At 49.4% G+C, this 26,612-nt stretch overlaps 1 protein-coding gene across 1 annotated transcript in view; it reads right to left on the bottom strand.

Moving 5' to 3' along the window:
• The window catches only part of XYLT1 (xylosyltransferase 1), a 294,773-nt gene that overhangs the window by 199,952 nt on the left and 68,209 nt on the right, over positions 1–26,612 (bottom strand). The window contains exon 2 of the mRNA XM_084774200.1: positions 3,093–3,131. Within this exon, the coding sequence (XP_084630326.1) occupies positions 3,093–3,131 (39 nt within the window). The remainder of the gene's footprint in view (positions 1–3,092; positions 3,132–26,612) is intronic.

Genomic DNA, 26,612 nt, shown 5'->3' with positions numbered 1-26,612 from the left:
TCTGAAGAGCTGACTGACTGGATGAAGTCCAGAGCAAAGGACATGGAGGGTCAAGCGCAGGGGAAAAGAACTGGCTTCTGGTACCCTGGATGTGGACTCATGCCCACAGCTTTCCTGAGCAGAACAAGTTGTCTTCTGGGGAAGGGTTGAGCAAAGAGGGGAGAGTCAGTGTTCTACACTCTGACCCACAACCTACCCCGGGAGTTGTCATATGACCCAGGGGTGGACAGGGAGGCAGACACTTCCCAAAGTCAAACACACAGCATCTGGGAATTCATAGATGGCTTGGGAGGGTACCCAAAGGAGTGCTTTAATTTTATTTTTATAATTTAGAATTTACTCAATGCTGTGCAAATAAGTGTATATAAATGTGTATGTTTATGCATATACATACCTACATACAGGCATACAGCTCTTCAGAGTTGTGATTTCACTAACAGAACTGATGCTACAGTGTCTTTCAACTTTTACCCCACAGGCAGCTTGGACAAGATGATTCTTTCCCACTATGGGAAATGCTGATTTCTCATGTGGAAGCCGTGGGTCAGCCTTAGTAGATAATGCTCCCTTGGTGCCATTTGCTTTTCTGAGACGGGACCTGTCTTTGGCCCGGAGCTTGTAGCATACTGACTGCTTATGTACTAATGAGCTCCATCCCCATCGGTAGGGGATTAACTGTATGAGACAACCCTAAGTGTCTTGTATAACTTCACAAACACTCTCTGGGCATCACACTTACGCCTAGATTGAGAATGCCCATAGATTTAGTTTGGTTTTTAAAGTCCAGTGAATTCACTTAAGGGAAATAAAAACAAGCGATTAGGTGACTTTGACAAGTAAAATTCAATCACAGAGATAATGGCTGAAGAGGTGTGCAAAGAATAAGAGAAAGAAGACAGGACATGGACCTTTCTCCTCAGATCTGTGCCTTCTGTCCTGTTCCAGCGTCCCTGGGGCCTGCTCTTCCTTATGGAGGCTATTCTGGTGTGCCCCTAGGGACAGGAAGATAGACAAGCACAGAGAAACCCTGAGGACCCCACACACTCACACACCCATGAAGCATATGGGATTCTTAACAGCCAGGCTACCCTGAAGCAAGGTGGTTTGTGACTCTCCTCACTCTCCATGGGAGGAGTCAAGCAGAGATGCTGGTGAGCTGTAAGGACCAAGGGCAGGGGGAAGGCGGGGGGGGGGGGAGAGGGGGCAGGGGGAAAACAGGGAGGCAGGGGGCAGGGGGAAGGCAGGGGGAGGCAGGGGAGGCAGGGGAGACAAGGGGAGGCAGGGGGAGGCAGGAGGAGGCAGGGGAGACGGGGAGGCAGGGGGAGGCAGGAGGAGGCAGGGGGCAGGGGGAAGGCAGGAGGAGGCAGGGGAGACAGGGGAAGGCAGGTATTTGCCAGCATGCCGCAGAAATCCCCCAAAGGGCTGTAACGCGTACATGAAATGTTCAATATGTTTCACTGTGTCTGACACGTGGACAGTGCTCTCTCTGAGGCTCCAAAGGAGGAGCCTGTCTTCCTTTTCTCCTTGTTGTCTGATCAAATTGTGGAGCTAAGGAGGTCATCAATCTGGAGACACATCATCCTGAAAGCCAGTAGGAAAGGATGCAGTCCCTTGGTTTAAAAGCTTATGCAGGTGCCCCATGCACCTCTTGTGTTCTGGACATCACTTCCTGTGACTCTCCCCAAGACTGTCAGGTGGCACGCTCAAGGTGGGGAAGGAATGACATGGAGATTAGATGGCTCCACCAAGGCCAACTAGAAGATGCAGCACCATACGTGACCTGGGTCCCAGAGGCTCTGGGGCAGGTACTCACAGAGAAGACATAAGGCCCCGGCCACATCGTCCATCTCTGGATCCATGGGTCATCTGTCCCACAGAGAAACACCACTACTACCTAGATTGTTCAGAATGTTCCAGTACTCAAGCAGATAGAAAGGGCAGCTTCTTGCCCTGGCAGCTGGGTCTTGCTGTTACAGTACCATTGAGGGCCCATTACAGAAAAGCTGTTGCCTGCCAGTCCAAAGACTGGAGTCTACTTCGAGTGGAGCTACGCCATTGTCTGCTCCCTTAGGAGTTAATTCAGATGGGGTGACTGATTAGGTGGCCAAGGGACTACCCTTCAGAAAGGCAAGTCACCTTAAGCCACACTAAAGTGACAGGAGGAATAGTTAGCCTTTTAACGAGGTAATGTGCTTTTTCTTCCCTGATTTTCTGCCCTTAGTGCTGTCCCTACAAGGCACCACGCAGTTCCTTTGGGTCTGCCCACTTTTCTCAGTCAGGTCTCAGAACAATGTCACTTTGATGCTTTCTTCTCTCCTACCTCTTTCTTTCAGATGCCAACCAGAGCCCAAGCATTTGTTCTCTGGTTGTTTGTTTTGTTTTGTTGGTGTTTTTGGTTTTGTTTTACCACTTTTTCTCTAAAGACCCCTCCCCACTGTGTGGCTGGCCGTTCACCACGTTGGTTGACCTCCAAGCTGCCTTAACTCAAGAGACGTTTTTTCCTTCTTCCCTTTCTCTTCTCTGTCTGCCCCCTCAGTCAGGGCTCTGCAAAGCTGCACAGTGTGCCTATCTCAGGGTTTTCTTTGAAACTCTAATAAAACATTTCCAAACTTCTATTTGAGTCTATCCTTAAATTCTTTCCTTAACAAAACTAAGATTCCCCGAGAGGGACCCCCAACTTCCCTCGAGGCACGTGATGATTCTAGCAGGACCCCCAACATTTGCAGTAGCATTGTGCGCCCCTTGCCAAGGAGCAAAGTCAGCCAAGTACAGAGTGGTGAACAGTACCCGTCTGTGAACAGGAGCTCCTCTGTCACCTCCTGCCATCACTAGGCAGGGAATTACCTTCAGTGGCATGCCTGTGTGTATGTGTACGTATGCAGAACGTCACACATGTAAATACAACCAGTCAGTGTGGTCGCACCTGGATGTGGCACACTACACATGCAGACGGGGCAGGAGAACATGGAGGTATGCCTGCCTGTCCCTCCTGAGTCCCGTGGAGCTCAGAGGACACACAGAGACCCTTATGGAGAACGGTCACTGGAACTTCAAGGTAAAGATAAGTGGCAAAGCCCGTGGGAGGCACTCACCTGGGTCTCTAGGGTGATCAGTGGACTTGGATGTGGGTCCTGTGGGGAGAAAGGAGAAAACACTCTTAAGTCGTGAGATGAGGGGAGTCAACTTCCAACCCGAACAATGCTTTCAACCCGGTTTGATATCCCCAGTCAGAATCTTTCTTGTCCGCTCTCTGAGGAGTGCAGAACTTGACCCCGTCTGCCTGCCGCTGAATCCCAGCAGCCCTCTCTGCGCCCAAGTGATGAAAGAAAGAGGCCCGAGATTGTCCATAAAAAAAGATCGTGCAGAACAAGGAGGTGCCGAGGAGGAGGAGGAGGAGGAGGAGGGGTGAGAGGTGGCTCAGTCAACGAAGTGCTCGCTCCAAAAGCACTGGCGGGGACAGCTAGGAAGTGGGTACACACTTTTAACCTTAGATCTGAGGACACAGTGACACGCAGATCCCTGGGGCTCACCGCCAGCCAGACTAACCTACTTGCTGAGCTCCAGGCCTGTGACAGCGAGACACCCTGTCTCAAAATGAAACAAAACAACCCCAAAAAAGGATGGTTCCTGAGGGATGATACCTGAGGCTCATCTCTGACATCACACACATTTGTTAAACACACACGTGCGTGAACACACACACACACACACACACACACGTACCCACAAGGTGCCCACATGCAGAGAGAGGGCAGGAGAAGCAGCTTCCCAACGCATCTCCAGTGTGTTCAGACCCCACATAGAGAAGAGGCGTGCGTCTGTAACAGACTTAGACATAAACCTATAGCTCTGGTTCATAGCAGAGTTGTGCTATTCTGTCTAGTCTTGCGAGAATGAAATAACATGAGAGTCAGAAAAGGAGAAGGCAATTCCTGCGAGAGCAGTGCATTCCAGCAGGCCAGGGAAGACCTTTTCAGGCCAGAGAAACAGCCCATTCACGCACTCGTGACAAAAGCCAATGGACTGGGGTGGGGGGGGGCAGGGGGGGATGCTGGGTGGTGAAGTCTGGGGTCACTAAGCATGAATTCTGGGTTGGGGGAGGGACAGGGTAGAGACAGATGGAGGGGACAAGGACTAGTCAGAGGGGATGGCATTCCTTCCCCCTGGTGGCTTCTGAGAAAAACAGGAAACCCAGCACAGAAAGGCTATTTCTGTCTACGCTGTCTGCTCAGAACTTAACCATCATATGTGTTTGTGATTCTGGGAAAAGCACCTTTAGCAGCCTCCACAGAGAATGGCCATGCTGGTGAGGCCCTGTGTAGAAACCCAGTCTGAGGCTTGGCTCTGTAGAAGCAGTCCAATACAGGCTTCTAGGAAGCCATGCAAGTGAGCACCAGGCTACCCTTCTTCAAGTACTGTGACTAGAGGAGAGTAAAGGTTTCATGCGTGCTAGACAGACACTCCACTGGCCCCCCTCTTTGGTTTGTATTTTGAGGTAGGCTCTCAGTAAAGTGCTTGAGCTGGTCTGCTGGAACTCACAGTATCCCAGGCCAACCCTGAACTTGTAATCCCCTGGCCTCAGTTTCCTAAATTGCTGAGCTCACAGGCCTGCACCATCAGGCCTGATTCCACTTGCTTCCTTTAAACCATTTTTCTAATATTTTATTTTATTATTTTCTGAGACAAGGTCTTTCTGTGTAGCCCGAGCTGGCCTGGTTCCTGCAGTGTATCCCAGACCAAAGGCAAACCTGTGGCCATCCTCTTACGCCTGCCTCCTGAGCGCTGGGGTTACAGCACCACATTACCAAACCATTCCACTTGACTTGGTCCCATTTGGCACATCTGAGGTATGGTCTCACGTACATTTGGACCACTGGACTTCCCCGGAAGGTGAAGAAAATTCATCTTCCCCCAATTCCAGTTTTGAGTCCAAGTCCCAGCACTCCCCTGGCCCAGCTCCAGATGTGTTGCCAAGGAGACACCTCACTCATTTCCAGGCCATCTGAGCACGGATAGTCCTAGCACCCAGGAAAACACCACGGGGAGGAAACCCTTTCCTTCACTCTACCACGTTGCAAAGCTGACCCACAAGGAACTGATGAGGAGCCTTAGAGAAACAGTTCAGGCCTTCCCACTGCAGCCTCTCTTGCCGCTTTCCTGGGATAGCATTCAGCTATGATCCCCAGAACTCAGTGTTTACCGGGCTACTTAGGGCGGGGCACGCAGGCTTCACTGTCCTACCCATCTTTACCCTGTAGCCACACACTCATCATTTGTATGACCCGTGATGTATGATGCTGGAGAGCTATGCCTGGCTCCCTGCTGAGCGGCCCCACGGGGCAGGACCCCAGCTTACTCCTCCAGAAATAGAGTCATCCTCCCCATCTGAGGCTGGCAGCAGACTGACCCTGTTTTTCCCGCATCAGCCCCTGGTCTTCACGTCACCGTCAGCCTAAGCCTGGTTAGCCTCTCTCTCCGTATTCATCTAGATCTGAGTCAGAACAGAAGATGTGGTGGCACAGCCTCAAAATTAGCCACCTTCTCCAAAGCCAAATCCTAGCTACTGCTGCATGGGGCATTGGGAGCGTGCCCGGATTAATTAAGTCGTGCTTCATGGCTCATTTGGCTATTGTGTGGAGGTTTATGCTTCGTTGCTCAGAATCCCAAGACAGTGAAGAAAAGGGGGATGCCATCCTGCACCCCTAAGAACAACTTTACTGGGTAAGACCTTCCTTGGAAAGCCATAGAAAAATCTCTGCCAAGTATGTGGATGATACCAAGAGACTGGTCCCTTGACACTTTGTCTGGAGTTCCGAGATCACAGAGCCTTTCACACACAGTCAGGAGTCCAGGGTTCATTTCAAAAGCTTCTGGGAGAGGGGCACAAAGCGTCCTTATTCAGCATCTTAATTAACTGGTCAGGAAGAGGATGAAGCCCTCACCAGGGGCCGGGGTCACTAACACTCCGGCTGTTCTCATGTCAACCACACTTCCTTCTCCTCCCTGGGCGCACACTGGAAATGCGAGACGCTCCCTAACCGGGCTCCTCTGTCCTGGGGACTCAAGGTATGACTGCCTATCTGCGAGGTCTCACTCACAGTAACAACCTCCTTAATTGGAAAGGCTAACGAAGTGGAACTGGGTCAATGAGGCCGGCTGCCTAATCCATCGTGTCTGTCTAAATTGGGACTCTTACGTTTACAGTAGAGTAAATTCCTGTCTGTCAGAGAGAAGGCTTCAGGAGACCAAAGGGGAATTCGCAACGTGCTCGCCCGCTCTGGAGGAGTGCTTCTGGAATTGTAATGAGGATGCCAGGACCACAGAACCTCCTATGCTGAGGAAAGCACTCAGGACGGATGCCTACTGCAATGACCAGTTGGAGAACTGAGGAGACTGAAAGCCTCCTACAGCCGCACTCTCCGGTCATGGGACTGTGAGGTCTGCTGCAGCATGCTTCTCTGCCTCCTCAGCACGGTCTTGGTAATTTCACTCGATCTCCTGGGAGCTCATCAGAACAAGACATGCACATAAGTGGAAAACATGCTTGGACACGACCTTCTGTGGCTTTTCCTTCTCAAGAAGAATATGACTCAGGTGGCCTCCTGGTGCAAGAAGAGGACCATGTGGGGAGACCTGGAACCATCCTGCAGTTCAGACTAAGCCCAGCCTAGGCCAACTGATCCCCAACCAACAGAGAGCACAGAGAAAAGGCGTGTCTGTTACATTCCTGCACTGAGTTTGGGATCATTTGTTACACAACATCTCTGCGGTCCTAACTAGCTGATACACTTTCTAAACACTGACCTTGAGAGAACTAAAATGCTTTGTTAATAAACCCCCACAACCTTGGAACTCACTTTTCATAAGTATAGAACTGCGTTCAAAGGAGAAACACTGGCATACCGAACTATAATGAGCAGCTCTCGTTTGTAAGGTGAGGCCCTCTGCTAGCTGCACCAGGGCACGAAGCAAGATACACTTGGCCATGAGGATCCTTCATGGCTTCTGAGTTCACCTTCTGCATCTCACAGGATGCTCCAGAAGGAATCACTAGAGGCCAATAAAACACTAAAGGAGATGACCACCTCTTTTCCAGGAGCTACATGGCTTCCGTTCCTCTGGTTTAATCAACTTTATTACTTAATCAAGGTTTAGAACAGTGTGAGCAATCCTTGTTCAAAATGCCTGGGATCAGAAGTGATGCTGGGATTTTGGGCATCTACAGTTGATTTGTGAACTGACCTGATGTTCTTTCCTCCCCCCGTCCCCTGATTTTGAAGCACTGTTGGTTTGGGGAGCAGGAAATGCTCACTGTCAATGGCATATTTGCTGAAAACTTTCCACAAGCTCTGGGCTTGCTTCCTATGCAGCCATCACTTCATTTGCCCCTGCTACAACCCTCAGAGGGTAGAGCCAGAGAAGCTAGTGGCCGGAGAGAGAGAGCTAGAATAACCTGCCTAAGGTCACACAGGAGGCTGCTGGGCTACAGATGCTCATCTCTCTTATAGCAACTCCTAGAGAATACAAGCTGACTTGCAAAAAAAATCTTGTACTTTGGCTCATGTCTACCAGAAACATTCAGCAATAAACAGTACAGCATCAACACACACACACACACACACACACACACACACACACACACACACACAGAGAGAGAGAGAGAGAGAGAGAGAGAGAGAGAGAGAGAGAGAGAGAGAGAGAGCTATAGTTTGCAAGGGTATTAATTCTCTCCTCCCTTCGGTTTTTCAAGACAAGGTTTTTCTGTGTAGCCTTGGCTGTCCTGGTCTCACTTTGTAGAACAGGTTCACAGCGATCCGCCTGCCTCTGCCTCCCGAATGCTAGGATTTAAGGTGTGCGCCATCACGTCTGGCTACATTCAGCTGTTTTAAAGTTGTAGACACCGTTGAAAGAAATGAACACAGATGCCATGACAGAAAATGAAGTCAGATTTCTGCCACAGAGGAAATCTGAGGAGTTAGCCAGATCAGCTGACACATGCTTAGTGAGTTCGATGCCAGCAGTTTGTACTGTGCCTGCTGGTCACCACAAGGAAACCACCAGTGAGTCAGAGAGACTCTGTGTGTGCTTGCCTCCGGACTAACAGTTCAATCAGAGGAGAGCCAGATTACTGTCTTAGAGAAACGAAAGTCATCCGCCTGTCGTAAGTCTTGTTCATAAGACGAAGAAGCTGGACTTAAATACTGTCTAGTCCACGGAGACCAAAAACCAGATTCTAACAAGCAATTGAGCTTCAGGAGAGAAAGCAGGGAGGAGGAAGGTGTGCCTCTGAACCCCGGGCATGTACCAGGCCCTTCTGGGATTTTGGGTTTGCTCTAAGGACATCACAGGCAGTTTGTTATTGGATGTTAGGCAATGGCTTGGGGTGGAGGTGACAATGACTCAAGCCTTCCACACAAGACCTATGAAGTCAATGGCCCTTACAGTACAGCCTGTGTCTTATTTCCATGAGATGTGTCTGAAGACTAGCTTGGCTCTCTCTGTCTGTCTCTCTGTCTCTCTCTGTCTCTGTCTCTCTCTGTCTCTGTCTCCCTCTGTCTGTCTCTGTCCCTCTATGTCTGTCTGTCTGTCTGTCTGTCTGTCTGTCTCTCTCTCTCTCTCTCTCTCTCTCTCTCTCTCTCTCTCACACACACACACACACACACACACACACACACACACACAGTGAGCCCTATGACTCTGGCTAGAACTGAAAACACTTGTACCACACAGGCGTGCTCTAACTGGGGCCATAGCTCAGTTGGTACAGTGCCTACCATCCTGCACCAAGCCCTGGTTTTGATTAACAGCATCCTGTAACATAGGCGAGAAGTTACATGCCTGCAATCCCAGCACGTGGGAGTTTGTTCGAGGTCAACCTGAGATACATCGTGAGCTCAAGACCAGCCTGAGCTACATAGGGTCCTGTCTCAAAAAGAAAACAAGGTGCCTTTAACTTAGTTATCCAACACCAGGCTCCCGTGCAGATCCCAGAGCTCTTCATGGGATCACAGATAGGGGAGCACTAGAAGCTTAACACCCCAAAACCCTGGAGAGACGCAGGCTTGCCAGAGACCACCAGGGGGAAGCTGAGTGTGGAGACCAAGTCAGGCGCCCTCTGCATCACTCTTCTCATGGCTATGCCCAACAGAAGCAATAGAAAGAGGACAATTTACCATGGTCCACATTGGTTTGTGAGACTACAGGGAAGGTACAGTGGACTCATGGCAGCGGGGACATACCAGTGTTACCCCCAGCACCTTGGACCAGAAGGTACATTTTGCCCAGAAAGTGGGTAAGAAATAAGCCTCAAGCCCCTGCTCCTAGCAATCTACTTATTTCAGCTAGGCTCTCTCTCTAAAAGTTTCTTCAACCCCACAAAACAACGCCACCAGCAGGAGATCAAATATCCAGTCTCCAACACAGGAGACTGTGGTAGGCTATTTCACTTTCAAATCGAAACGCCTTCAAACGCTCCTTTTAGTTCTATGGACACGAGTCGGAGCCTGGCACAGGGCAAAGAGTGCTCAGGGGAAGAGAGAGCATAGAGGTCAGTTTCTGAGTTCAAATCATGATTAGTTGCTGTACCCATGTTTGCTTGAGTCACCATAGCAACACAGAGAGTGGTCACTACGGACAACAGATGTTCATTTTCTCACTGTTCTGAAGCCTGAAGCCCTAGGTCAAGAAGCTACAGGTTTGCTTTGAAGGTTTCTCCGTTGCCTTATAGAGACTTCTTTTTACTAACCCCTCGCATAGACTTTGTTCTAGTGTTTCCCTGGTGTCTCTGTAAGCAAACCTCCTTTTCACGCAGTGACACCTCATCAAACACCATCAAACCATCAAACACCATCATCAAACTAGCCATGACGGCATCAGTTAATCTCTTAAAGAAACAAAGCAAAACAAAAAAAGCTTCATTGGTTACTTGTGAATTTCACATCATGGACCCAATCTCACTGATCTTCCCCTCCTGTTGTACTTACCTCCAACCTTGCAACCCAGCCCACAACAGAGAGAGAGAAAAAAAATATCTCATTGTGGATCTGTAGTGTGTCACAGCTTGTCTACACTTCTTTGCTTGCTAATGTTTGTTGCAACGAGTCGCTGGTCTGGTACAAGGCCGCGGGCTTCTGGTACTCTGTCAACACTGGAACCTCACCAGGACTCTTTGGGGCTGTCCTGTTGCTGTCCTATGTCTCTTTGTCCTATGTCATGAGGACCCTGTAGCTTTGGGTCTGTATGTTCGGCCCTGTCCCTCACTCCAGCATTTATGGATGTGCTTGATGTTGGGGTGAGTCAATTCGTAGCCCTGGGACCTTTTTAAAAAGATCCTACCCCTAAGTCAGTAGCATCTGGAAGTTCTGGGGATCAGAGCCTTCATGAGGAACACAGAATGGACTCTATTCAACCTACACCAAACAGCAGATGGCAACCTCAGGCAAACCCCTCAGAGCTGAAGAGACTGGCTTCCCCCGCAGTCATGGAGACATGGGGCATAGGATGGCATTCGTAATAAAGAGTCCAGCTTACCAGGTAGAACCACGGAGTGACCAGGGCTGACCTACAAAGGCAGTGTCCTAATCTTGGGGAGTAGGAAACAGCTGACATCATCAGTCTTCCAGAGCGTTCCATTCAAACAGGTATTTAAAGTATGAGAAGTATGAGCATGCCTTTAATCCCAGCATTCACTTGGATCTCTGTGAGTTTAATGCCAAGGCTACCCAGTGAGATCCTGTCTGAAAAATAAAACTGCTTATGGGGTCAAAATCACCTTCCTTTTGTTTGGTTGGGGTTTTAGTTAGTTTGTTCTTTTGTTTTGTTTTGTTTCTTTGTTTTGTTTTGTGCTGGCTAATGAACATTTAGATATATCCCTGGACACACAACTCTAATATCCCATAATTCCTCTGAAATGCAAGTTGCTATGGACACTGACTGACAACTCCATGTCATCAAAGACCACATAAAAGTCACCAAGTCATTTCAAATGCTCTCTGTTCCAACGCACAAGTGGTAGCCCTGCCTGGGGATGCATCCTGCTCCCCTGTCACAGACACTGATGGTGGGGTGGGGGTGGGGCGGTAATTTGTTTATAAACACTGATCGGAAGCACCAGAGCCAGAACCAGAGAACTAGTTTCTCTGATACCAGGACCTGTGTCCATTAACTTCTGTTTCCCAAGGGAGAAACGCACTTAGCCAGGCAGTGTTCTAGGCAAGTGTTCAAAGAACTTATATTTTTATTGGATGCCCTCGGGCCATTCTCACCTACAGGGATTCTGTGGGCCTCTGCCCGGGATCAGGGAGATGAAAGAGGATGAAGTGACAAGAGGCAGGGCCTGCAACTTGCATCCTTACTCAGCTGGCCTCGGAATGTCTTCTGCACACGTGACCCATAATCCTTCTGATGCTGGGGGTGCCCCGTCCTGAGGAATTTTTTCTGCTTATTTCTTCCTCCTTCGAAGGATAAGGTGTCTCTCCTACCCCATGGAAACTGCCCATGGCTGTCTGTCGCTGCCTTCTTTTCAGTATTTCTTCCCTAGGGACATGTGGCTTCTTCTCACCTCTTTCCCAAGCCCTAGACACAACAATTAGTGCCCCATGATGGAGGCTTGTCTCCATGGGATTTGCTTGGTGATTTCTTTCACACGTAGGTGGCCCCTGCCATAAAGGCAGGCAAGCCACGAGCCTGGAAAGTGGTACCGTGAGATGAGGAAGGCATGTGGGGCCCACAGAGCTCTCCTCGTCACCTCAGGGAAGGGCGCTCTGCTCTGCTGTGACTGCAGGCCAGAATCCCACAGAGGACATTGGCTCCAAAGAGATGCTCACACTCAAAAAAGGGGACGGAGAGATCCCATCAAGAAGGGAGAAGTCACGGCAATGCTTTCCTCTGACACACCCAGGCTCTTGCCACAGGGCCCAGTTGTCATCCTCTTGTTTGTTCCAAATTTTAAAAAATTTAAAGCTCCAAATATATATATATATATATCCTTCTTCTTCAATGTTCTTTCCATCTATTTTACAGCAAGCCCCTCCAAATGACAATACAGTGTACGCCAAGTCCCCCCAATGACAATACAGTGTGACACTCAAGTCCGTGGAGCTGGGGGTTCATTACCCACAGCCTTGGAAAATATGTTAGCAGATGACCCCAAGGGAACTCAGTTAGCAACATCATGCTGCCTCCACTGCTCAGTGTGGAGACCCTGGAAGACGAAGGGTTAACAAAACTGTCTGCCACCATCCCTGAGTTTTTGTTGTTTGTTCCTGAGAGGGTCTATTATGCAGTGGTCCTGGGCATGGCTGCCAGTGAAGTGTTTGCAGTCTGAGTATGAGGGCCTAAGCATGGGTCCCCAGCACCCATGCAAAAGCCTGAAGCAGCACATGGGCTTGTGATCCCAGTTCTGGAGAGGCTGAGGCAGGAGGATTCCAGAGTCTAACTGAATCCATGATGTCTAGACAAACAATCTTGTCTTGGAACAAAGAGCCTGCTGGACAAAGGTAAGTGTGTCCAGCACTCACTTGAAAGCCAGGCGTGTTGGTGCACACCTGTAACCCTGGCACCAGGGACAGGGAGTAAGGACAGGTGGCACTCAGGGGCTGGCCTGGCAGCCAGTCTAGTCAGTGAGGTTCAGTGAGAGACTCTGCTCCAAAAACCTAAGATGGGGAAATTAGGGAGACAGACACCTTCTGGCAACCTCCAGCCTGGACTCAGGCCTCTATGAGTAAATGCTCCCACAGATACATGCACACACACGCAGAGGACAATAAATAAGGTCCTGTGTCTGGCCGCTGATGACAGCAATCAGAGCACTAGGGGTCATTCAGCTCCTCCTGAATGTAAGGCGTTTTGCTAAGTGGGTAACTGAAATTTCATGTGTAAGAGGTGACATTAAAGGCCCATTTAACAGATGGTGAAACTGGTGTTCAGAGGAGTAACTCGCCTAGCATGGATCATTAGTAGGTATCTTTTATGGTTTGGCTCTGGAGTGATTCTCCAAAAGGCTCATCTAGTGAAGGGCTGGCCAGCCAGTGCAGCCTATAAACCATGAGCTCCAGAGAGGTGCCTCTGTCCCCAAACACAAGGTGAGGGGTCCCTAAGGTGCAGCCCCTGTGGTCTACCTACAGCTTCCACGTGCACGTTCACTCATGCGACACTGCATGCACACAGGCAAACACACCTGCACAGCACACTCAAGAATAAGAATAGCGAGGCCAGGAGCGACAACTGTCTCTCGTCCCTGCTGTGAAGGTTGACTGGGATGGTGTCCCCAGAGTGGAAAAGTCACACTGTCAGTCTTCCTCCGGGGACAACAACTGTCACTCTACAGTGTTCTTAATTGTACATTGAGAGTCACTTTAGTCCACAAAGAGCCCTACTGCATGGGCCAGAAATGCAGGCCACGCCTCCAGCTCAGCTCAGTCATCACCATTTCACGGTGTTTCAATGACACCACGGTGTGCTTTGTAGCTTTGAGAACTGGTGGATGAGGGCTTTGCTCCACAGGTAAGCAGTATAGATTTGGGGCCCAGGTTTGAGTTAAGGAAAAAGAAGAGAAGTTACAGAGGCAGTTGTATAGCCTTGCCCCTCTGTGGGACTTTTAAGTGTGTGTGTGTGTATGTGTGTGTGTGTGTGTGTGTGTGTACACAATATGGCTTTTGAGACAGGGTTTCATGAAGCCCAGGCTGGCCCCAAACTTGTTATGTAGCCCCTGCTTTCTGGTAAGTCACATGAAATTCAGGAGAGGAGGGCATCTCCTAAGGGCTACTTCCGGTCTGAGTCAAAAATCAGTATGACTGGGAACGTAGCCAGTGGTAGGTCACTTGCCTGGCATGTGATCCCTGGGTTTGGTCCCCAACACGGCCAAAACCTCAGTCTGGAATCCAAGTTTCTAGACGTTACTGAGTCCCAGATTCATCCCGTTTTGCCAAAACAAATTTCTCGGCCTCCCCAGGCTCCCCTCCCTGCCTTTTCTGTTCTTCTATTACCAGAGCATAGTTTGTACCAAAGATACCACATCCCAGTTCTAGAAGACTGATTCAGCTGTGTGTGCTCCACGGGTGGAACGTCTCCAAGAGACCACACACAGAGATGCCAAGCCAAGCCATGGCGGGGGTGGGGGGTGGGGGGAGCAGAAGGATCAATCCTGAGAGCAAAGAGGAGATAGCTCTGAGCCCCAGGCTTTGGGACGGACAGAAGGCTCCTCCCTGGGCTAGGAGAGCTGCAGAAAATGCACGGTTATACTGTGGGCCTGAGGAGAGATAGTGGTCTCTCTACATTTAGTCCACGTGGAGATCAGCACACCTCAGCAGAGGAAGGTGCAACCTGCCTTCCTGAACCCCTCTTACATCCTTGGTGACACATGATGATGATGACGACGCCGATGCCGCTGACGCCGATGACAATGGGTATTTTGTTTTTCGGTGCTGATGGTGTATATAATTCAATATCTAGTGTATGCTAGGCTAACTTAGGACCTGCTGGATTGCACTAGTGGACAGGGTATTCAACATGGCCTCATCTCATCCTAGCCCCAGAGTCACTGGAGCACCCCCAGCCCTATGATGGCCACCTCCACAACCAACATTCACTGGCTGCCAATCAGCAAAGGACAGCAATGAAATGATAAGCAACGTTTTATAACATCTCCGATCCACTCTCACAGGACAGTTGTGACACATGGTGCTCATCATGGGGGCCGAGGGTGGGGCTTGGTTTGTAGAACACATGCTTGGCATGTGTCCACAGCACTGCCCAAGATGGCAGCATGCTGGAACACACCTGTAATCCTAAACAGTCAGGAGATGCCTACAGGAAGGTCACAAGTTCAAGGTCATCCTTAGCTATATGTAAGTTTGAGACCAGAGTGGGCGACATACTTGCCTCTAAGACAGACAGACAGATGGAAAACAAAACGCCCCTAAGGTCTGGACACATGAGCAATTACTTTCTACATTTTTACTATGAGGAGATGTTCTTTGTGACATCATGTCTTTATTGTTTTCCACACTACAGCTACCCTGGGGTAGAAATGTGGCTCAGATAGGCATGAAACTTGCTCAAAAACCAGAAAGCCAGCCTCGATACCACCATAGTCACTTGAAACTCAACAATGAAAAGGAACCAGAGCACTTGGGTGTGGTCTGCTCTGACCTCTGTGACAAGCAAAGCATTTTAAAGTAGCTGCAGCCACTTCAATATTGGGTGACATCTCTGCCTCTTAATGGATGCCTTTTTGTTGAGATGTGGCAGAGGCAGGCAGACCTCGGGCCTCAGCAAGAACCGCATGGCTTCTGCCTCTTAGGGTTGGACAAGGACTCTGTGCTGTGGCCTGCTCTGTCCACCAATCTGTGTCCAGGAAGAATGGGCTTGGGATGCCTTAACCATCAGGATCTGTGCTTTATCTTACACACACACGGCAGAAGAACTGTCCATATTGCCTGTAGACAACTTCTCCACCCCCATCTCATCCCAGCCCCAGGAACGAATGACCAGGGTGCGTTCTGTCATGTCACGTGCATTCATACATGCGTGTAGACTTCAAAGGAGAATGTGCATTCATACATGCATGTTGACTTCAAAGGAGAATGTGCATTCATACATGCATGTAGACTTCAAAGGAGAATGTGCATTCATACATGCGTGTAGACTTCAAAGGAGAATGTGCATTCATACATGCATGTTGACTTCAAAGGAGAATGTGCATTCATACATGCATGTAGACTTCAAAGGAGAATGTGCATTCATACATGCATGTTGACTTCAAAGGAGAATGTGCATTCATACATGCATGTAGACTTCAAAGGAGAATGTGCATTCATACATGCATGTAGACTTCGAAGGAGAATGTGCATTCATACATGCATGTAGACTTCGAAGGAGAATGTGCATTCATACATGCGTGTAGACTTCGAAGGAGAATGTGCATTCATACATGCATGTAGACTTCAAAGGAGAATGTGCATTCATACATGCATGTAGACTTCAAAGGAGAATGTGCATTCATACATGCATGTAGACTTCAAAGGAGAATGTGCATTCATACATGCATGTAGACTTCAAAGGAGAATGTGCATTCATACATGCGTGTAGACTTCAAAGGAGAATGTGCATTCATACATGCATGTAGACTTCAAAGGAGAATGTGCATTCATACATGCATGTAGACTTCAAAGGAGAATGTGCATTCATACATGCATGTAGACTTCGAAGGAGAATGTGCATGATACATGCGTGTAGACTTGGAAGAAGAAACAAGATTCTAATGAGACAGAAACAGGTGGAACATGGTGACAGGTGGATGACAAGCCTCTGTATCAGGTTTCATGGTATGGTACGTGTGTGTGTGTGTGTGTGTGTGTGTGTGTGTGTGTGTGTGTGTGTATGTGTGTGTGTGTATGTGTGTGTGTGTATTTGTGTGTGTGAATTTGCATTTCTGTGTGCACTCATATGTGTGAAGGCCAAAGTGTCTTCCACAATCGCTCTCACTGAACCTGAAACTCCCCTACTTGGTTACACTAGCTGGACAAGATGCTCCAAGGATCGTCTTGTCCCTACCTCAGTGCTGGACAACAAAGACAGCATAACATGCACTGGGCACTTTACAGGGTACTGGGGATATGAACTCAGACCTGCGTCAATGGAACCATATCCCCAGCCTCCAGGTCTTGTCTCATGGGGCCTGTGAGTTGGGAGGGAGGAGGGAGCAGAGGATCAGGAGGGAGGAGGGGGCTGAGGGTCAGTGGGGAGGAGGGACTGAGGGTCAGGAGAGAGGAGGAGGCTGAGGGTCAGGAGGGAGGAGGGGCTGAGGGTCAGGAGGGAGGAGGGGGATGGGGTGAAGAGGAGGAAAAGGCTGAGGGTCAGGAGGGAGGCGGGGGATGGGGTCAAGAGGAGGAGGGGGCAAGCAGGAGTAGGCAGAACAGGAAGCAGTTCCTGGTGTTCTCTGCTGGTTTCCTGCGGCCTCCTCTGCAGCTGCCTGCAGACTGTGAGGCTGTTTTCCTCTGAGCATTGGAAGGAAGTGCTCTCATCACCGGACAACAGATTTGGCCCAAGGACCCAAAAAAACGTGCACAGCCCCCAGAGGCAGGAAGACCAAAGAAAGCCCAGTCTGAGACAGCAGGCTGCTCACTGCTCACAAAGCCCCAGCTGGGAGAGAGGCAGGACAAGGCTAGAGGAAGGGAAGGGGGTACAGGGCACCCCAATGTACAATGAACTCCTTTCTCCAGTGAATAAGCAACTCTCCTCAACTCTGTCTCAATGGCTTTGTTCCTGAAACCACCAATTCTACGCCCAGAAAGCCCAACTTGTCAGACCTTCTGCCAAGGTCAAGCAAGAGCCTGAGATCCCCAGGCGAGTTGATAATTGACACCCAGGGTACAACTTCTGTGCTAATTCCTGCTGGGCTGAGCCAAAACCCACAATGGTCCTCTTTATTTCTATGCCTTCCTGTGCTGGGTGGGAAGGGATGCTAGCTCACATGCGTGCTGTGCTTGATGGCTCTGCACGCTCCATTCAGGGGACTGTTTCCTCCCCCAAGAACTTCACTGAGACATCTACAGAGAAGGGTGAGAAGGAAGGGGAGACGCAGGCCCCAGCTAAGTCCACCTTCTCTGTGGCACTCGCCATACACGGTGGGAATCGCCCCCAGTGTCCCAGAGCCTCTGGGGGAGGGCACTTTGGGATGGTGGCTCCCAGACATTTTGCAGAAGTAACAAATGACCTGGGACGGGAGGCCCTCATTCCTCTCAGGGGTGCCTTGATCCGCCTGTATGCGGTTTTAAGAGTGAAAGAGTGACACTGAATGCCAACCTTCACATAAAGATTCGACTTTTCCACGTTTCTTGGGAGAACTGAAGTCCTGGTAACACATACCTAGCATCTCCCAAAGGCACTGCCCACCGGGGCTAAACAGCAACCTCCCCTCTCAGAAGCATGGGCCCAGCAGGTTGCCAAGGCACCTAGGCCAGCACAGTTTCTTCACTTAGGATGTTCTTGTGTGGTGTGAATGGGGGAAGTGAGAACTGGGGTTCATAATCTCTAGCTTAGTGGGTACCAAGTCACGCCTAGCAGAGAAACTGAGCTTAGAGAAAACCTGGGAAAAATGACACATGCGCTGGCCATAAAGTAAACATGACTGCAAAGTCAAAGGATGACACAGCCTAAGAAAAGCATGTGATGTACCCAGGGATATTTGATTAAAAGCAGTCTACGCAGAGATGGAGCATGGTCCCATGGCTGCCTTCTCACCCTGACCTACACATAGCCATACTCCAGACACTGTGTAGATTCAGCTCCAAATGGCACCAGAGAAAACAATAACGTCAGCCATATAAAATTTTTGGATGTCCAATGCATATGCAAGTTATGTTCACATACTACATTAAGTGCACAATAGCATCATGTCCAAAAGCAAGCACACTAACTAATTAAAAAGAATCAGTTGATGAAAGTGCTAATGATCGCCAGGATTATTGGTACTCATGGACTTGCCTAATGGGAGGTTGCCACAGTTTTTCAGTGTGAAAAATGTACAGTGCCTGAAAAATGCAATAAAGCAAAACTGCAATACCATGAGGTAGGTTGGTACTGTTTGGATAACTTGTCCCAGTTTCCTAAGCCGGAGGACTGCCCTCTTTATTAGGACGTTTAATGGAGTCAGCTTGGGACTGATCCATAGGAAAGTCCTGGCTGAATACTTATTGACTCTGAATTTAGTGGATCTCAGGCCATATTAGCTGGTAATCCGAAAGGCAAATGGGAGGCAAACGCTTAGAACCCAGCGCGAATGGTGGGGTGCTCCCTCCCCTGACTGTAGGGAAAGGGGCGTCCTCATCCCAAAGAGAAGTGGGTGGAGACAGCGAGTAAACGCTCAGCTGATATCTATGTTAAGAAAGCAGAAATGTTATTGTTTATGGGATACATGGCATAGCCAATGAACTGTGCTCTGCTGGGACTGTATTTCATGCACCTATGTCATAAACCTTTAGATTTACATCAGTATGTTAGATTTACGTTAGTACGTCCCCAAAGCCGAGATGTGTACCTCAGAGGGAGAACACATCTCAATGCACAAATCCTTGGGTTTAGTGTCCAGCATCACACGTAAAAAATTAGAATACAGGGCTGTATGCATGGTCTCTTCCATTCTAAAAACTAGGAGAGTATCTCCACATTGTATGCCTACTATCTCAAACTTCTCAATTTTTTCCTCAGTCACCCCACTCCTGGTACTAGTATCCACTGGTTATTTAGGTACGAAGGTGGAGAGAGGCTGGTATCAGGCTCCCCCAAACCAACTTCGATTTCTGAGCTAGAACAGAAGAGGAAATGAGTAAGAGAAGAAGCATTCCACTTTCCACACCTATACTTCGCATTTATAATCGATGACGCAGGATCTTTAAACACCAAAGTGGGGGGTGGAATACTCCAGTTATTCTGATCTCACCTGCTAACTGTGTTTACATGCTAACAGCGTTTCTCAGGGACAATTATCTTATTACTAGTTTGCTAATCTTTTCCATCTTCCCAACACAGTTTACAGCTGCAGACTTCAAAAATTAAGGCTAATTAAGACCCTGCTCTCGGCAGGTAGCATAAACTGCTCACACATTTTAGCAGAGTAAGATGAAATCAGTTTGGAAAGAGAGGGTGAGAGGGGCACCATGTCAAGAGTAGAGAGAAGAAAAGAAGCTTCTATCAATGTGCAGGCTCCAATGCTGGGACAGTGGTCCCTCAGCATGCCCAGGGGATAGCTCAGTGGGTAAGCACGGGCTGCATAAGCATAAAGACCTAAGTTCAAATCCCCGGCACCCATGTTAAAAGCAGGGAGTGGCAGCGAGCCCACCTACAATCCTGGTGTTGTAGGGAGATGATCGCGTGTGGAGGGCGGGTCACCGGGGCTGACAGCCAGCTTAGCTCAGATTCAGTGAGTGACACAGTCTCAAAGGTATAAGGTGGAAAGTGATAGAGCGGGGCACCCTGTGTCCTCCGGCTTCTGCACACGTGTACATGGACACAAGCAAACACGCGGACACACGAGAGAGAGAGGGGGGGGAATATTACCTTCTATCCAGTCACATTCACTATGTCACTAAGCTTCTTGCACAGTCAGAGCTAAGGCTCCTCTGATGAGCCACTCAATGAGACACCATGCTGGAGATTTTAAGGCCAATTTCCCATAATTTCTATTTTCCATTTAGAGGAATCAGGACACATCCCACACAGTGGAAGCCAAGAAAGAGCTTGTTCCCACCCAGCAAGCATTACAAATTATTCAGTCTTACGTATTGTTATGGACGGTGAGAAAAATCAAGAGGGACATGTGACAGCATAATATTAAAGTTTGATAAAATATATTTTTTTTTTCTGTCTGAAATGAAAAGACTCAGGAAAAAAAATCAATCTAGGTTAGATAAAGGTCAATTTGCAGGCCAGAGTCCAATGGCTTAGGAAAATGACATGGCCATTTGTGGCTGTGAAAAATGAAGAGCTCGGCCACAGCTGGAGCTCAGGATAAAAGCTCATGCCCCGCACTCCCAGTGCCGTGGGTTCGGTCCCTGGTAGGAGAAGGGAGAACAGGGGAGAAAAGAGGAGAGCAAAGAACAAAAATCCCAACACTCAAGAGACTGGGATAGTAAGATCATGGGTTTGAAGCTAGTCTGGGCTACTTACTGTCCCCAAAAGCACACCAACCAACAAAATAACTGAGCATCTAAAGTACTGTTCTCTTAATACCACCAGTATACATCCCCGGCCCCACTGTTGGGGTTCTTACGTACAACGGACCCAGGACCCCTCAGTCTTTCCTGTCCCAAAGATAACCAGAACACTCAGTAGCTCCTCCCCCCAAAACCCAAGCACAGAATGTTCTGCTTGTCTGAACTCTATGATGCTTGTTAGCTGTGCGCACTTGCTCATCCCTGTTCCACTCAGGACCCATGCAGTCTGGAAGCCATGCAATCAGCACATAGTTCCGCATCCATCTGCCGAGTCCCAAGTGAGGAAAATATTTCTTTCCTTTGCTGCAAACCCAGAGACCAGCAACCCACTCTATGGACAAAGAACTGGGGTTCAGCAGGACAGGGACGATGTCTGACATGGTGTCCTGCGTTCTCACCTTGGCCTCTTGCCATGGGGGAGGTGCAGTGAGCCAAACACGAACACACTCCTGTCGGCAGCTGATGGTGCTGAAGATGGTTGTCCTTTTGCTCCAACCCACCATGCTTGTGTGTGTGTGCAAGCATGCGCATGTATGTGGGTGCACTGTGTGTGCGTGTGTTAATGAGTATGTATGTGGGTTCACATGTGTGTGTGCATGAACACATATGTCAGTACATGTACACACATACATGAAGGTCAAAGTCACACATCTTCATTAACTTATATTTTGAGACAGAGAATCTCACTGAATCTGGAGCTCACTATCTTGGCAAAGGTGGCTGCCCCATGAGCTGAAGGAATTCATCTTCCTCTGCCTCCCAAGAACGGGGGTTACAGGAAGAGGAATCAAACAAGGTGTGCTGGGTAAAGCTGAAGGGAGCAGCTAGACTGTTGATGGGCAAGGGTACACAACTAACAAGTGACAGCGGAGCTAGTGCTGAATTCTGACCTTTAGAGTCTTCAGGAGCCACTATTAGCCTGGCAAGAAGCCAGCAGCACACGCTCTAGTTTTCTCATATATGAAATGGGGACAAGACTCAGTTTTACACACACACACACACACACACACACATGCACACACACACATGCACACACACACACACACGCACATATGTGCACACATGCACAAACAATATTTGTAGATCATGTCCACAGCAGCGTTATCCACCACACCCAACAGCATGTGTCCCACCCTTGGGACAGCCCATGGGTAACGTGTGTGCTGCATCCTGGACAGTGGACCACACTGCCTGGGAGAGGAAGCAAATGCTGACCCGCAGCATGGAGATGGACTTTGAAGACCCTGCACCGAGACACAGAGCGGCAGGTATTGTGTGATTCCACTCACACAAGGTCCCTGCAGTGGTCAAGGGCAGGCAAGCAGATGGTGGTGATCAGGGGCTGGACCCTGATACGGAGCTATTGTTCTGTGGATGTAGGGTTTCAGTTTGGGAAGAGGAGAACCATCTAGAGACAGGCATGGTGATGGCTGTCCATCAGTCCAGCTGGACTTCATCTCACTGAGCCCCGCACTTTGGAATGGTAAAAAGAAAAAAAGGGGGGATTGGGGGGGGAAGCAAAGTCTACACTACATAAAGTGGCATAAAAGAAATGGAGAAAAGTAGAAGGGAAACAAAGGAAGCCAATAGGGAAAACACGGCCCGGAAAGATAGATCAGTGGGTGAAACACTCGCTGCGCACACAGCAGGACCTGCGTTTGATCCCCAGAATCCACATGAAATTCCCAAGCCTGCTGATGGGTGTCTGTGACCACAGTGCTGGGGAGGCAGAGGCAGGAGGACCTCTGGAGCTCGCGGGCCAACAGTCTAGCCTACTTGTGTAGGAATCATGGCTTCGAGTAAGCATTGGAGAAGCCAGGAGTGCCCATCACGTGGGCCTATTTTCTTTAATGGAAGGAAATGATTGACTGCCTGGTCACCTGGATCACCTGGAATGGCAGCCAAAGTGGTAAACAACCTGGCGACCCTTCGCTACTCTATCAGGAGCCAACCTCCACCTGACTTCCGCTCCCCCATCACCCATTGTCCTGAGCATTGTTTAGGGCCCGGACCTGCCCAAGCTCTGTCTCTCAATGAACAGAAATCATGCTTGTGAAAAGGGTCACATGCATGTTGCATGCTCTACCAATAGAACCTGCCCTTCTCCTCACCAGTGATTCCACCCCCTGAGCCCCGAGCTCTGTTTGTCAGCCAAGAGGACTATCATGAAAGCAAGAGGCCCTGAGTTCAAATCCCCACCACCCACACGAAAGCCAGTCCTGGCCCCTAGTGCCCTTATCTGCAGCACTGGGGGTGGAAACAGGCTGATTCCAGGAGCTCGTAGGACAGCCAGCCTAGCTAAAATGGCAAGCTTTCAGCTCCGACGAGAAATTCTTCCTCAAAAAAATAGAGTGAAGAATGAATGAAGAAAACACCCATATTTCCGCTGGCCTCCACACGAGCATGGAGTGGCACAGGCATTTATTTATTCCATTTCATGTGTAAGAACGTTTTTGTCTGCATGTATGTCTGTGCACCACATATGTGCCTGATGCTCTCAGATGTCAGGAGATGAGGTCAGACATCCCTGGAATTATAGTTAGGGGGGTTGTGAGCTACCGCGTGCGTGCCAGGAACTGAACCCAGGTTCTGTAAGAACTAGTCCTCTTGACAGCTGAGCCATCTCTCCAGCCCCTACTTAACTCGTGTGTGTGTGTGTGTGTGTGTGTGTGTGTGTGTGTGTGTGTGTGTCTGTGTGTGTGTACTCACAAATGGATGCAGTGTCAGAGATCAGCAGCAGGTGTTTTTCTTTTCACTCTCCCTTCATTTTTTGAGACAAGTTTCTTGTTAACCTTGGGATTCTGAGGACTCACCTATCTCCCTGACACTGGGATTACAGATGCACACTGCACTCCCATGTTTTAAATGGGTGCTAAAGATCCAAACTCAGCTCCCAATGCTTACTTGGCAAGCTGTACCCGCTGAGCTATCTCCCCAGCCCTAAGCACACTTCTTTATTTGTGTATTTGGTCTGCAGTGGGCAGTGGCCAGGGATGGCAAACCCTTGGGTCCTGAGCCTTGCTGTAGGTAATTTCTGCTCCCGGTCCTCCCTCACTGAGAATGAGGGCTCCTGGCAGAAGAGTTGGGCTGTTCTCCAAGAAGTAAACAGAGTGATGGACAGATGGTCCCTGCACAATGACTGCTGACTTTGAGCAGCAGTGATAAGATGAATGGTTTAAACAAAAGGAATATTTACCTTCTAAGAATTGAGTTAGGAACTGGCTTGTGTCAAAGGGAACCGAGCAATAGCATCTGGCAGTGCCTGAAGCTCTGGAGCCAGGCCAGGCTGTGTCTGCAGCCCAGTTCCATGCTAGCCTCAGGACCCTAAGCAAGGTGCTTCTAGCTGCAGGGTGCAGGGACATTAAAGGGTGACGCTGGAGGAGTAAGCATCACCTAGACTAATGTGGCCTGGGATGCCCTTGGCATGAAGCCCGAGGCCAGAGAGAACTGGAGAATGTTCCTAATCACCTGCTCGGTCACTCGCAGATAACTTAGCCACAAGATCTGGGGGGGGGGGGGGGCGTGACACACCAAACTGGTGAACTTTGGGTCTCATTAACAGAATCCAAGAAAGTCAAAATGCTTTTATTCTTATTTTGGTTTTATTTATTTATTTATTTATTTATATTTTTATTTAATGTGAGTGTGTGTGTGTGTGTGTGTGTGTGTGTGTGTGTGTGTGTGTGTGTGTGTGTATACGTGCACCCACAGGCACGTGGTTGCACACGTATGGAAGTCAGACAACTCATGGGAACTGGTTCTTTTATTCCACCAGGCTTGGTAGCAAGCACCTTTAATGCATCGAACCATCTTATTAGCCCTTATTACAGATGGAGAAACTAAGGCAGAAATGACGGATTCGCCAGGGCAGGAAGCACATGCCTGCAATCCCAACTACTCCTGAGACTGAGACAGGAATATGGAAACCCAAGGCCTGCCTGGACAACTGTGGAAGGCTCTCTCTGAAAATAAAGAGCCAGCAGGGTCCAATCTTTTAATTGGACAGGCTGAGGCAGGTGTGCGAGGACCCACCCCTCCTCCAGTTCCCAGTCAGTGACTCTCAGTGGGTGGATGACCCCACTTTAGAGAAATAGGACTGGACTGGATGCCCTGAGATTTTATACAATGGGAGCAAAGGAACAGGGCTGGGGGAGGGCCAGGCGCACATTCCAGTGGGGTTAGAAGCAGAGTTGCTTTAAATAGCAGCTTAAGCCTGGATGTGGTGCTTTATGGATTAGTAAATACTTGCTGGCAAGGTGGAGGGGCCTGGGAACAGCAAAGCTGGAGCCTGTCCTCTGTGTGTGTGGGGGGGGGGGGCACACACACACATACACACACATACACACATACACACACACACATACACACACACACACACACACACACACACACACACACACACACACACAGAAAGATACCAATATGAAAAACATTTCATTTCAAGGTACCTGACTCTGAGAACCAATTTAGAGCAGTAATCCAGCCCGGATGTATTTTAAGTCTCTCCTCTAAGAGCATTGACAATTTTCTAAATGTCACAAGTGCTTATAATGTCCAGGCCTTATCCACACGCAGGGCAGGCACCGTTCTTCCACACCCCAAGGACACGGGCACAGCCGCTGGCATCATCATTTCAGTGAGGCTGAGAGAGGGAGGTGCACAGGTGATGGTAAAAACCAAGCACTGAGTGTGCTGGAAATGGAAAGGCAACTAATGACAGACAAGACTGTGAGCACACATGTGTGTGTACACGCACACACACACACACACCATGGGACACAGCACGTGATCGAGAAGCCCTCCATATGCCAATGCACCTGCCTTCTCATATGTACAGAGCCATGCCTCCGCTGCACCTGGGCCAAGACTCTCCTACCTTTCTGGCCCACCTCTGTGTTTGGGAGAACATTATTCTTGATAAATTTGCCCGTTTCTACCACTACCCACACATCCCTGAGCCACTGTTCAAGACACAAAAACCTGAAATCCTCGCCAGTGCCCTCGGAAGGCTGCAGTATCTGCCTGGAGCTGCAGGATCTTTTGTTTGAAGGAAGGTGAGAAAGAAGAGCTGAAAACAGAAGAAGGCCCACAAAGGTCCAGGCATGTCGCCAGCTGGGCATGACACTGGCTAGCCGGTCACTAAACTGCATGATAGAGTTGGGCATCTCAGCAGTCAACATCCTCTTGGCCTCATCAACCTTACGACACAGGGATGGCCACATCCGAACGTCCCTGAGCCCAAGGAAAAGGTGGTGTCTTAGTGAGGGCCTCTATTGCTGCCATGAAACACCAGGCCCCAAAAGCAACTTGGGGAGGGAGAGGTTTACTAGGCTTACACTTCCAGAAGACAGGACAGGAACTCAAGCAGGGCAGGAACTTGGAGGCAGGAGTTGATGCACGATGCACAGGCCATGGAAGGGTGCTGCTTACTGGCTTGCTCCTCTTGGCTGGCTCACCCTGTTTTCTTATAGAACCCAGGACCACAGCCCTGGGATGGCCCCACCCACCACGGGCTGGGCCCTCCCCCGTTGATCGCTAATTGAGAAAACGCCTCACAGCTGGACCTCATGGCGGTATTTTCACACCTGAGCTGCCTTCCTCTCTGATGACTTGTATCATCTAACTTGCGTGAACTGGGCACACAAAACCAGCCAGCACTGTAGGGTAGAAGGGTGTGGGGGTGTGGGAGTAAAAGAGGGAAGTCAGTTTCAGGGCTCACCCAGGCCTCACACAGCCTTCTGCCAGGGCTACCTGTGAGCTCCTCATCATCTTGTTTTGCTCCATTGAAAAATGGGAGGTATTAGCTACCCACATGTCCCTCAGCTGGGAAGCACCATGATTTATTAGGTAGCATCTGTGAAGCACTCCCAGCGTTGGAGAGAAGGGCACCTTGGGAGG

The sequence above is a fragment of the Acomys minous genome (assembly GCF_964271855.1).
Source record: "Acomys minous genome assembly, chromosome: 2".
In the NCBI taxonomy this organism is placed as follows: Eukaryota; Metazoa; Chordata; class Mammalia; order Rodentia; family Muridae; genus Acomys; species Acomys minous.
This window is presented reverse-complemented; position numbering and strand designations above follow the sequence as displayed.